This window comes from Coregonus lavaretus (assembly GCF_964263955.1).
Source record: "Coregonus lavaretus genome assembly, contig: HAP1_SCAFFOLD_443, whole genome shotgun sequence".
Lineage (NCBI taxonomy): Eukaryota > Metazoa > Chordata > Actinopteri > Salmoniformes > Salmonidae > Coregonus > Coregonus lavaretus.
Window position 1 is genome coordinate 39,685 of NW_028165336.1, and position 13,536 is coordinate 53,220.

The following is a 13,536-nucleotide window of genomic DNA, read 5'->3' on the forward strand; positions in this document are numbered from 1 at the left end:
TTTTTTCATTTCACTTCACCATTTTGGACTATTTTGTGTATGTCCATTACATGAAATCCAAATAAAAATTTATTTAAATTACAGGTTGTAATGCAACAAAATAGGAAACATGCCAAGGGGGATGAATACTTTTGCAAGGCACTGTATTTGCAGAGTTTGCTTAACAAAACCCGTGCCAATATATCTTACAAACACCTGCTTCTCAGGCATTATCACTTAAATAGAGTACAGTGGGTTTACATTTACATAAATATATCTAAGACAGATGAACAGAGTGCTAATGCAGTATAGTGCAGTTATTTAGTGTACAGTTCAGAGATGGCTTGATGTGGTGTGCAGCATAGAGTGTATAGTCCTTTAGTCTCTATGGGCCAGATGGCCAGTTGGTGAGGGCTACAGCATGGGGAAAGAAACTGTTCAGATGGGGGTCTATAACATCCAATTACATTGGTTTACAGCAGCTGACAGTTGCAACATCATTGCTAATAATGCAAACTGCCTTAGTTTAGATAAAGACAAGCTCTGTACAGATGTAGGATCTTAATTTAATCAGCCTGTTGTAGGAGAACTAAAACTTGTTGTGTATGTAGGCTATAGCTGAGGTATAGACCTCCATCTGCATATCACTAACAAACCGCTGTTATATATTATAACCTAGCCTACTTGACATAATATAAAATCTCTTACTTGTTGCAAAATAACTTTCTGAATGGATCAATGATTTCCCCTCAGATCAATCATGCCCGTTTTAGCCCTTCTGTCTACATTCTCCGATTGAAAGACAGGGATGTAGCTCAGTTGGTAGAGCATGACGTTTGCAACGCCAGGGTTGTGGGTTCGATTCCCATGGAGGGTATAAAAAATTTAAAAATAATGTATGCACTCACTAACTGTAAGTCGCTCTGGATAAGAGCGTCTGCTAAATGACTAAACTGTTTTAATGAATACAAATAAGAGTGAGACATGGCCTTGTGTTGCTGCACTGTCTATAACTACCTTAACAAACAGTGACTTATTATTATTATTATTGACAGTTAACATGGAGAAGAGATGTCACAACCATTTGAGATGTGTATAAAAATAAAAGTTTTTTTGTCTAAATGCTATATATCCATTGTTTAGCTGGAATGGGATGTTCGTATCCTGTATATTTGACTGTGATATGTGGTTGTCTCACCTAGATATCTTAAGATGAATGCACTTACAGATGCCATATCTTAATTTGACCCAGTTTCTCACAGCAGGAATAGGAAATGTAAATTATTATGTGCATTGTAATTCATGAAAATGTTTTGTAGTGGTCGGTACATTTTTCATTAGGGCAAATCAAGTTTGACATTTTTTAAGTGGAAATTACAAACTCTAGAAGCCTTTTTAAAGCTTTAATACACTACAATACAGCAACTGTATTGTAAGTCACTCTGGGCCCGGTTTCCCGATAGCGATGGAATTTAGGCTTACCAGTGTTTTAAGATGCATCTTTCCTACAACGGCTGATGATGTAACATGTATATAAAGTATAAAGTGACGCGGGAGGGCAAAAAAGCATCTAACGATGCACTTGGCTGTTCTACAAGTGGTCTGAGGCAGGTGTTAGAATATGAGCGTTTTTTCAAGTGCAACGTTAATAACGATGGTTTTGGGAAACAGCTCAGAGATTTAACAATGCACCTACGAAGGTTCTAACGATTAACTTAGCCTTAAGATGCTTTTGGGATACCAGGCCCTGGACAAAAACATCTGCTAAATGCAAAGGTAAATGTTTTACATACAGATCTCATATTACTGGGTTTATAAAAATATATATATATATATATATATATATATATTGATGTTACAAATGTATCATGTGTACAGTTTCTATAAAAAATGTAGTTATTTGTACATTTGACTGTGTAAAACCTAGCAGTAATACTTATTTCTCTGAGAGTGCGGCAGATGTACATTCAATAATTAGTTGTCATTGTGTTAACCACAACCAACATGCTGTATCTCTGTTTAGGGGTCAGTGGTCTAAAATTAGTCTGTCTGGGGAGAGAGAGGACCAATTTTCTACTCTGAGACACTTTTTGGATACGTGCCCAGATCTGACAACTAATTGTCACAGCTAACACAGCGGCAGGTAGCTTAGTGGGTAAGAGTGTTGTGCCAGAAACCGAAAGATCGCAGGTTCTAATCCCCGAGCCGACTAGGTGAAAAATCTGTCGATGTGCCCTTAAGCAAGGCACTTAACCCTAATTGCTCCTGTAAGTCGCTCTGGATAAGAGCCTCTGCTAAATGACTAAAATGTAAATGAAAAATGTGTTAACCACAACCAACATGCTGTATCTCTGTTTAGGGGTTAGTGGTCTAAAATGAGTCTGTCTGGGGAGAGAGAGGAGGGGGGCCCTGCCAACATGCTGTATCTCTGTTTAGGGGTTAGTGGTCTAAAATGAGTCTGTCTGGGGAGAGAGCAGAGGGGGGCCCTGTCAACATGCTGTATCTCTGTTTAGGGGTTAGTGGTCTAAAATGAGTCTGTCTGGGGAGAGAGAGGAGGGGGTCCCTGCCAACATGCTGTATCTCTGTTTAGGGGTTAGTGGTCTAAAATGAGTCTGTCTGGGGAGAGAGAGGAGGGGGGCCCTGCCAACATGCTGTATCTCTGTTTAGGGGTTAGTGGTCTAAAATGAGTCTGTCTGGGGAGAGAGAGGAGGGGGGCCCTGCCAACATGCTGTATCTCTGTTTAGGGGTTAGTGGTCTAAAATGAGTCTGTCTGGGGAGAGAGAGGACCAATTTTCTACGCTTTTTGGATACGTGCCCAGATCTCAAAATATTGTTTTAAAAAACGAATAATTTTTGTTTGACATAATAAAAAAAGAATATTACTAATGTACCCGACTTTAAAGTCTGGGTTTAGTTTATTGTGTTGCTCTGCTCATGTCCGCGTTCTGAAACTGTCCGCGTCCACGCACGGTTTGGCGCCAAGCATATTGTCCAGTTACGCGCAGAGTGGTCTGGAATAACAACGGAGTTCGTTACAGTGTTGAGACACCGAAGTTTATTGTTCAATTTGCTTTTTGCGTAATGGTCAGTGACAGTATGAGTGTAGCCAGATCCTTTTCACTCGCTATTCTTGTTTAATTGTGTGGTTCACCGTATTCGTCATCATCCTCGAGGCACAGACAAACGACCTGCTAGCTAGCCAAGCTAGTCGGTACAGCTAGCTAAGCTAGCTACTCTACCAGCAGCATCCTAGTTATCCTAGCTACCACTACATCATCACCGGCTGCCTGCATTTCTTGTGGACCGATGGAGCTCCCGGGTTGTTTCTTCCACCTGTTAAATACCGTGGAGGGCTTCTCCCTCTCTCGTTGACGGATGCTGGCCTACGCTCCCTCTGTCCCGTTCTCCTCTCTTCACTAGATGGACGGTAACTTTAGTGTTTAACCCCTTTGTGTCCAAGGACTGACATTTTGAATATCATTTTCGGGGCGCCTCAAGTGACAACGTTTATTTCTGATAAAATTAGTTCATTGCATCCGCCATGGTGCCCAGTTTAATAATATTACCTTCTTTCCCTGGTTATGAAGTAATCGCTAAAAAACAGGCCTTATGTTTGGGCATTTTTCACCCTACCAGCTCCTATTAGTTCTATTGAGCTCCGTGACACCGACTCGCCTTCAGAACGTTCTATTCCCAGCCCATTGTTCTGCGTCACAATGCCAGCTTCACTATTGTTATCAATGAGACCTGCCTGCGTTAACCCTGTAGGTTTACCTCAGATAACTTACTATTGACAAGGTTTCGGCTACTTGGTGAGCGCGTACACTGTTCTTCTGAGTACATGTTGTGGTCACCAATAGTGTGGTTAAACACAGTTTAAGAGGCGATGGCTGGCGGAAAGCCATCAAACATTAAACATTTTCTGGTCATGGTTAACCATATTTGTTTTAAGAAAAAAGTGTACAATCTAAACATAATGCATGTCCCTGTCCTCTTTTTCAAGATGTGGCCGATTTAAACAGCCAGAAGACATTTTTTTATTAAGAAATAACCTTTTCTTTGAGGACTTGTTGTTTCTAAAAGGCTGCTGGGTAATTTGATATGCATCGAAATCTTCGTTCGTAGGCATCAAATTGAGCGAATGCTGCGCAGGTTCACTGAGTTGCAAACCAAATGGGTATAATGGGGTTATTGTTGTCTAATCGGGTGGTCTAGCTAATGGATTCGTAGATCTGACACAGTTGCTACCTCAGATTATGAGCCTAGCAAGTGTCATTAATGAATTATATAGTACCCACATTCGGCCACAAGAGTGCCATAAACCCATACTGTTTTTTGCCATATAAACCATAAACCTAACAATCAATCAAATGTATTTATAAACAGGGGTGCACATAACCTTACCAGCAGATTGTGTCTGGTACTCACCCCATATGTATTGTGGTCTTAAGAAGTGCAGTCTTCCTCAGTGCCGCCACCACGGTCCTCTTCAGTGTTGCCCCCACTATCCTCTGCTTCAGCTTCCTGCATGGTAGATGATGAAGATGCTGCAGATGCACCTCCCTGTCCTTGGTTGAGGCTCCGATTGGTCAACAGCAGGCTTTGGGTCAAATATATAATATAATATAATATGCCATTCAGCAGACGCTTTTATCCAAAGCGACTTACAGTCATGCGTGCATACATTTTTGTGTATAGGTGGTCCCTGGGATCGAACCCACAACCTTGGCGTTACAAGCGCCGTGCTCTACCAGCTCAGCTACAGAGGACCACATCTCTGTAGCTCTGTGGTCTGCTTTGACAGGTGAATGTGCATCAGGGCTGACAGACAAGCATGTGACAGACGAGATCTGTACTTGGTTTTTATTATGTTGAGATGTGAGAATCCCCTCTCACAAGCTGCACTGCTTAAAGGCAGTGTACGAGACAGCTTAACCACCTTGTTGATGTTGGAGTAAGCATCTGGGTTACTTGTATTTACTATTTGGACCAAGTCATACACAGAAGAGGCTCCCAGGTGTTTTCCTGCCTGCTTTAAGCGCATCCATTCTGTCACAGTGGTATCTTTGTCAAGTTGCAAGGTGGCCTCATATTTCTTGAGAATGCTGCAAACTGTTGTGTTTCCAAAACTGTGGAGGTCTTGCATTTCCTGAGGCCATGTTGAAGGATCAAATACTAAGAAATGATCACATGACTTGAGGGAGTCATATCTGATTTCAAACTCTTCAATTAACCCCCTGAGTAAGTGTGTCTTGTCTCTGTCAGCATCAGCATTGGAAACAGTGTGTGCCCTGTGGCTTTCACCATCAAGCAGAAGTGTGAACTGTCCAATGGCCACCATGAGTTCATCCTTAAATTCTCCAATGGTCAGCTTTTCCTTCTGAAACCTAATGGATGTGGTCTTCAAAATGTTGCAAATGTCAAGCATGTTTGACAGAAAGCACTGAAAACGCTCTGTGCAGAAATGCTGCAAGTCACTGTTATCGCTCATAACCAGTTGCATTTTAATGGCTGGCAATAGTCTTGATATTTTTAAGTGTTTCATGCCTCCATGCAGACCATCTGATATTATGAAACTTACCCAGTTTCACAAAGGAGATCCCATTTTCTTCACATAGCTTATTCAGTGCAGCAGTTTTTTTTGCTCCACCTTTTTGTAAATAAAACTGCAGCAGCTTGACCACAGAGCTATTAAATGTCTCACAGTAAGAAACGTTGCGATCAGCTGATTTCGCGCAATTCTCCAGTGTGTGTGCGGTGCACAGAATGTGCACAAGGCAGTCTCCAACCGCAGCAAGTTGCCGGAGTTTTGGCACAACGCCGTTGTAGATACCTACGTTAGCATCAGCCCCATCTGTGCACACAGCGACCAACTTTGTTGTCCAGTCATCCAAGCCTGTGTCCTGGAAAAGTCTCACAAGTCCGTCTGTTATGGCCTGCGCCGTTCGGTCAGCACCCAATTCAATCAGTCCAATAAAGTCTGAAGTAAATTCTCCGTTGCTGGACATAGACACAATGTAAACGATTTCCTGCTAAGTTTTTGTGATGTCCTCAGATCCATCAAAAAGCAGCCCCCAAAATTCATCAGACTGCAAGTTGGCTCGTAACTCCCCGCTGATGGTGTGAGCGATGCTCTGCATGATCCGTGTGCCCACTTCACGTGAATGATATGCTGCACCTCCAACATTTACTCCTAGCCGCTTCAGTAAAGGAACATCCTCAGAATAGGAAGACATGGGACGTGCGTGTTTAGCTTTATGGAAGGCGAGGAGAAAAATATGAAACAGAGCTTGCCGCTGTTCTTCATTCAGCTTGTCTCGCCATCTGGCAAGTGGGCGACTGGACATTTATTCTCGGCTATTCTCAGCTAACCCCCTGAGTAAGACACACTTACTCAGGGGGTTAATTAGCAACGGCTTGTGCCATATTCGTGTGCTCCTTGCTCTTTTCATGTTTGTCAAATTAAGGATGGTTGAAATTCTTTGAGCCTTTATAAAATGCACCTGTTTTGTCTGCTAGATGTGAATTTGAGCGGCAAATCTTGCACCACATTTCAGTGCGCTCATCGTTAGCTTCAAGCCACTGTACATCTTGGAGCCGCTTTTCCGAAAAAAGTATTTTCTTCGGCTCTGGCTCCAGTTGGCGTTTCTTTGTAGGTGGCGAAACGCCAAAGAAGCTGCTTAATGTCTGATGCTTTTTGGACATCCCTGACAGTAGATGACAAGCAACATGTCATGTGTAAGGTTAGATGAGAAGATCTGTCAAGTACGCAAAGGCGCGTAGTAACACAAGTGGCATTACGCATTCCTGATTTTTGTCGCGCTTGCGTACCTGCGTACCAGTTATGTGCACCCCTGTTTATAAAGCCCCTTTTACACCAGCAGATGTCACAAAGTGCTATACAGAAACTCTTATTTATAATCGTTATAGTAATGAAGTAAGTAAAAGGGGTAAGTAAAAGTAAGTAAAAGGCTTATTTATAATCGTTATAGTAATGAAGTATAATTTCAAAACATGAGCATTAAACAGCTAATAATAAACATTAATCATCAATATATTATTTCACAGTAATCTGTTAAATGCTTTTTCAGTCGTTCCTCTTGCGTTAGCAGTGTGGAAAGGGACAGTAAAAAGCGTGTGCAGGAGTTTTCCTGTGAGGGGGAGTGGTGGTGTATCCAGGGAGAAAACTAAACTAACCTTCTGAAATGTCATTTGTGGTCTTATGCTCTATTCTATTGGAATTATTTAGCAACTGCAGTAGTACTGAATAAAGTATATCCTTACTAAAGTAGTAATTACTCAGAATTGCAAAATATGAAATTTTCTAGTTCATTTTACCACTTACAAGAATAAAATAACATTTTATAGCATAGCACAATGAATCTGACATAAACCAAAAACAACATTCATTTTGTTAATTATAAAAAATAATTAAAAAACGATATATTTAGATGGGTGACATTATCTGCCAAAGTAACACCTCGATCGAGCGTTCTTTTTGATTATTATTACTGTGTGAAACCTAGCAGTACTACTTATTTCTCTGAGAGTGAGGCAGATACATATTATTACTGTGTAAAACCTAGCAGTACTACTTATTTCTCTGAGAGTGAGGTAGATACATATTATTACTGTGTAAAACCTAGCAGTACTACTTATTTCTCTGAGAGTGAGGCAGATATGTAGTATTTAGCAAAAAACATGATTCTTGGTCTCACTGAAATGAAACCATCAAGTGATAGATTTTAAACAAATACATGTATTTCATTGAACAACCCCATACCATGATTAGATAGTGAAAAAACACACCAATCTCTTTCATAATTTCTTTAAACTATAAAAGCTAATTGACCAACATTTCTGAAAATGGATATATAGCGTTTTGGAATGAAACTCTTGTTTCCCCATCTGAGCTCAGAGTACATGAGAGACGTAATGTTTGTATCTATTGTGTTGAAGCCCAATCAAGCAGGAGAGACCAGCCTCCCCTGTACCCAGCTGTGTGTCCATGAAGAGTGACCTGTCTATGAATCTTCCTATACTGTTTAGAGAGGGAGACTTTTCTACTGAACAAAGGTAAGAAGAACTCATGGGTCATGGTCAGTGAGTTAACCAACACTGTCTCTAGTCATTTCTCCTCTCCCATTTTCCCATTTATTTTTGTTGTTTTCATAATCCATAGGCTAAACCTTTTTTCAATTTTAATAGTCCTGAAACAATATTAAACAAACACAACATTCCCTCCATGTGTGTGTGTGTGTGTGTGTGTGTGTGTGTGTGTGTGTGTGTGTGTGTGCGCACAGGAGATGTAATCTCTATCCTGATTGCCTAGTCACTTTTACCCATACCTACAGTTGAAGTCGGAAGTTTACATACACTTACGTTGGAGTCATTAAACTCGTTTTTCAACCACTCCACAAATGTCTTGTTAACAAACTATAGTTTTGGCAAGTCGTTTAGGACATCTACTTTGTGCATGACACAAGTAATTTTTCCAACAATTGTTTACAGACAGATTATTTCATTTATAATTCACTGTATCACAATTCCAGTGGGTCAGAAGTTTACTTAGCTTGGAAAATTCCAGAAAATGATGTCATGGCTTTAGAAGCTTCTGATAGGCTAATTGACATCATCTGAGTCAATTGGAGGTGTACCTGAGGATGTATTTCAAGGCCTACCTTCAAACTCAGTGCCTCTTTGCTTGACATCATGGGAAAATCAAAAGAAATCAGGCAAGACCTCAGAAAAAAAGGAGGAAACAGGTACAAAAGTATCTATATCCACAGTAAAAACTAGTCCTATATCGACATAACCTGAAAGGCCCCTCAGCAAGGAAGAAGCCATTGCTCCAAAACCGGCATAAAAAAGCAAGACTACGGTTTGCAACTGCACATGGGGACAAAGATTGTACTTTTTGGAGAAATGTCCTCTGGTCTGATGAAATAAAAATATAACTGTTTGGCTATAATGACCATTGTTATGTTTGGAGGAAAAAGGGGGTTGGCTTGCAAGCCAAAGAACATCATCCCAACCGTGAAGCACGGGGGTGGCAGCATCATGCTGTGGGGGTGCTTTGCTGCAGGAGGGACTGGTGCACTTCACAAAATAGATGGCATCAAGAAGAAGGAAAATGATGTGGATATATTGAAGCAACATCTCAGAAATAAATCATTCTCTCTACTATTATTCTGACATTTCACATTCTTAAGATAAAGTGGTGATCCTAGCTGACCTAAGAAAGGCATTTGTGAAAAACGGAGTTTAAATGTATTTGGCTAAGGTGTATGTAAACTTCCAACTTGAACTGTATGTAGGATCTTAATTTGAGCCAGTTTGCTACAGCAGGAAAATATTCCTGCAGCAACAGGAAATGTGGATCACAATTTATGTAAATGTTTGTAAGGTTGATATATTCTTCATATTAAAAAATATAGTTTGAAACTTTAGAAGCCGTTTTAAACCTCAAATACATGTCCTGCATCGCATGGAAGTTATTCTGCAGTGGGGGGTGATCAAATTAAGATCCTACAACTTTTCTCAGAATTGTACTTGGTGATATGGTGCTGCTAGTGATAGACAACATTTAGAGACAGAATACAGACAGAGGAGTTTACACAAAGTTTACGTACAGCATTATACACACAGAGCTAGAGTGAGCATTGAGCTATAAGAGAATGAGCAGTGGATATACACATTTATACAACAGGTGGGTCTAATCCTGAATGCTGATTGGTTAAAACCGCATTCCAGCCGGTGTCTATTCCACAAATTACCACCGGCTAAATCTATGACATTAAATGCCTATATATTCTGTTCCATCTGACTGCGCAATCCACTATCTCATCAGCCCAGCCATATAAAAAGTATCTAGACATTATCTCACATTTCTTTTAGACTAACATTTAGTTTGCATTTACATTTGCAACATTGTTTCAATATTCAAATTTGATCTCCAGCTGTCGCATAGTAATGAACGTGTCAGGAGTCGGGATGAGACAGACTGGCAGGCAGCTTTTCTCAACCAGTCGAAATCATGAATACAAAGACATATCAATAGAAAACAGGTCAAACTAAACAGTGCAGCTAGTTAGCAGTTTTTTCATTTCACTTCACCAATTTGGACCATTTTGTGTATGTCCATTACATGAAATCCAAATAAAAATCCATTTAAATTACAGGTTGTAATGCAACAAAATAGGAAAAATGCCAAGGGGGATGAATACTTTTGCAAGGCACTGTATTTGCACAGTTTGCTTAACAAAACCCATGCCAATATATCTTACAAACACCTGCTTCTCAGGAATTATCACTTAAATACAGTACAGTGGGTATACAGGTGATTTACATAAATATATCTAAGAGAGATGAACAGAGTGCTAATGCAGTATAGTTCAGTTATTTAGTGTACAGTTCAGAGATGGCTTGATGTGGTGTGTAGCATAGAGTGTATAGTCCTTTAGTCTCTATGGACCAGATGGTAGTGTACAGTTCAGAGATGGCTTGATGTGGTGTGCAGCATAGAGTGTATAGTCCTTTAGTCTCTATGGGCCAGATGGCCAGTTGGTGAGGGCTACAGCATGGGGAAAGAAACTGTTCAGATGGGGGTCTATAACATCCAATCACATAGGTTTACAACAGCTGACAGTTGCAACGTCATTGTTAATAATGCAAACTGCCTTGGATTAGATAAAGACAAGCTCTTAATTTAATCATCCTGTTGCAGGATAACTAAAACGTGTTGTGTATGTAGGCTATAGCTGAGGTATAGACCTCCATCTGCATATCACTAACAAACCTCTGTTATATATTATAACCTAGCCTACTTTACATAATATAAATCTCCTACTTGTTGCAAAAATGATGATGACTGAAAACACAACCGTGGGACAAACGAGTGACACATTTCAGGGCAAGGGCGGTCCATTTAAAATTCATTCATTCTTCCCTCACCCTTTGCCCTGCATGTGTCCACTCATCATACGTCATGATACGTCATCAGATGTGTCCACTCATCATACGTCATGATACGTCATCAGAAGTGTCAACTCATCATACGTCATGATACGTCATCAGAAGTGTCAACTCATCATACGTCATGATACGTCATCAGAAGTGTCCACTCATCATACGTCATGATACGTCATCAGAAGTGTCCACTTAACTTGAGGGCTGAGGGGAGAGTCTTTTAAGTGTTTGAAATGCTGCCATGGATAGTTTCGAAGTAACATTACCACATGATCAATGACATCCGAAGCTTTGTTTGATCTCATACTTTTTCGAACCATGTGTTGCAAAATGCGAGAGATCTCACTGATTTCTCCCTGGTGCCGGTGCTTTTTTCGAAGCAAAGTCTTTTTCAAATACTGACCTCTACTGGACACCTTATTTACACATTTAGTTTGATGTCTTCCAGTTTGTAGCCCCTGAATGGTAGCTCAGCAGGTAGAGACGGGAATTTGGATCAGATATCAACATAGGCACAAGATTGAATCCTTGCTATAGTTGAACATTTATTTTCTGTTGAACCACACTATCTTCCCATCCTTGTTTAAATAATGTGTTTTATTTAGTGTAGCCTATGATAATATTCTGTCTTTAGTATCCTAAATAATACCACATATGCATCGTTTTTGAAAACATAGTGAACCTGGAGGCAAAAAGCGAACCCCACATTCTAACTAAATGTTGTTTATTAGCACTCAAATCTATCAATGGCATTTTCGGCACAATTTGGTGGAAGCCCCAAAGCGTTCAGAAAGCCTCTGTTTCCCACCACTAGTGGACACCCCCATGAGTGTCTTTCAGAACCCCTCCTAAAATCACCTGTTTCGTTTTGGTTGTTGTTAGTGACTCTTTGTTAGTTCCTTCTTCTGTTTGAGAGACAATGTTTTATTTCTTGTTGGGGAACGTAACAATGTTCATGTGATTAAATTAAATCACCTGACTGTTTGGATATGTCTGTTAGTAAATGTTTTATTTCTAAGAGATCATGAGTAAAAGAGAACAATTGACATTCTAGAATGAGTTGTCACTGTGTTCACCACAACCAACATGCTGCATCTCTGTTTAGGGGTCAGTGGTCTAAAATGAGTCTCTCTGGGGAGAGAGAGGAGGGGGGCCCTGCCTCTAAAATGTGTCTCTCTGGGAAACATGACACCAAAGCTAAGAGGTGAGATGACATTTTTATGAAGAATTTATTAAGTTTATTTACAAAATAAATAGCTATCTTAAGATGAATGCACTTACTGTAAATCACTCTAGATTAGAGTATCTGCTAAATCAGGAGTTCCCAATCCGGGGTCAGCGGAGGTACTGCAGGGGTTCTGCAGCACCCTGACTGGACTCGTTGCAATGGAAGACATTTGATAGAATTTTCTCGACACAACCACTTTGCCTACTCTTCATTATTGCCTAATATAATGGAATGCATATTTCTTTAACCAATTCTGATGGTTGTTACAAGCGGAATTTTGACAATATTATCGTTATACCAACACACTCTTCACACCCGTTTAACAACTCTAAATAGCATTGGCATAGTAGCCATCAAGTCCCTTGCCAAAAATATTGCCTACAACGTTCATTTTCATCGAACACATATTTCGCCCTAGATGCCTTCAATTGCCCAATTTATAGCCATGCCCAATTTAGGATTCTTTTTTAACAACGTGATGTTGCGCTCCAAAGCGATAACTTGAAATAACATGATGTAGGTAATTAAATAATCAAAAGAAAAACGTGTTTATTATACACTTAGAAAAGAAGGTTCCTTATAGAACCTAAAAGGCTTCTATCACTTCCTTAATATATGGAACCACTAAAAGTTAGATATATTTTGGGGTTCAGTGAAGAAGAACCTCTAGAGTTCTGATCAACGAAAGGTGAATGTTTTGAGGATGTGAACCCAGCAGCCCTCCAGTGGTCAGATCAAACCCGCCCGTTTTTTCCAGCGCCCGGCCCGTGATTCCATTCTGCCATAGGTCCAACTCCTGCCACTGCTCCAACTCTTTAGCCGCTGGGTGAAAACCTGAGTTTATCTTCAGAAATAAGCATGAGTTAATCTGCCAAACCGAAGACAAAATGCTATGCATTCATTTATAGAGTAAAATGTCTTAATTCTCAGCACATATACGACCAATTTTCTACTCAGAGATACTTTGTGGATATGGGCCCAGATCTCAAAATATTGTTATTTAAAAAACTTTGAATGTTTGTTTTACATATAAAAATAAATAAAATAGTATTACTAATGTAAAAAGAATATTACTTACATTACTAATGTACCCGACTTTAAAGACTGGGTTTAGTTTATTGTGTGGCTCTGCTCATGTCCGCGTTCTGGAACTGTCTGCGTCCACGTACAGAACTGCCCGCGTCCACGTACGGTTTGGCTCCAAGCATATTGTCCAGTTACGCCCAGAGTGGTCTGAGGTGATCTTGGGGAACAACGACGGAGTTCGTTACAGTGTTGAGACACCGAAGTTTATTGTTCAATTTGCTTTTTTGCGTAATGGTCAGTGACAGTATGAGTGTAGCCAGATCCTTTTCACTCGC

General features: G+C 40.2%; 1 protein-coding gene across 1 annotated transcript in view; it reads left to right on the top strand.

Moving 5' to 3' along the window:
• LOC311115944 (uncharacterized protein) overlaps positions 1-11,932 on the top strand; it is a 28,036-nt gene extending 16,104 nt beyond the window's left edge. The window contains exons 4-5 of the mRNA XM_084191062.1: positions 7,939-8,055; positions 10,982-11,932. Coding sequence (XP_084047188.1) covers positions 7,939-8,055; positions 10,982-11,081 — 217 coding nt within the window. The 3' untranslated portion in view covers positions 11,082-11,932. The remainder of the gene's footprint in view (positions 1-7,938; positions 8,056-10,981) is intronic.
• Positions 11,933-13,536: the final 1,604 nt, after the last annotated feature.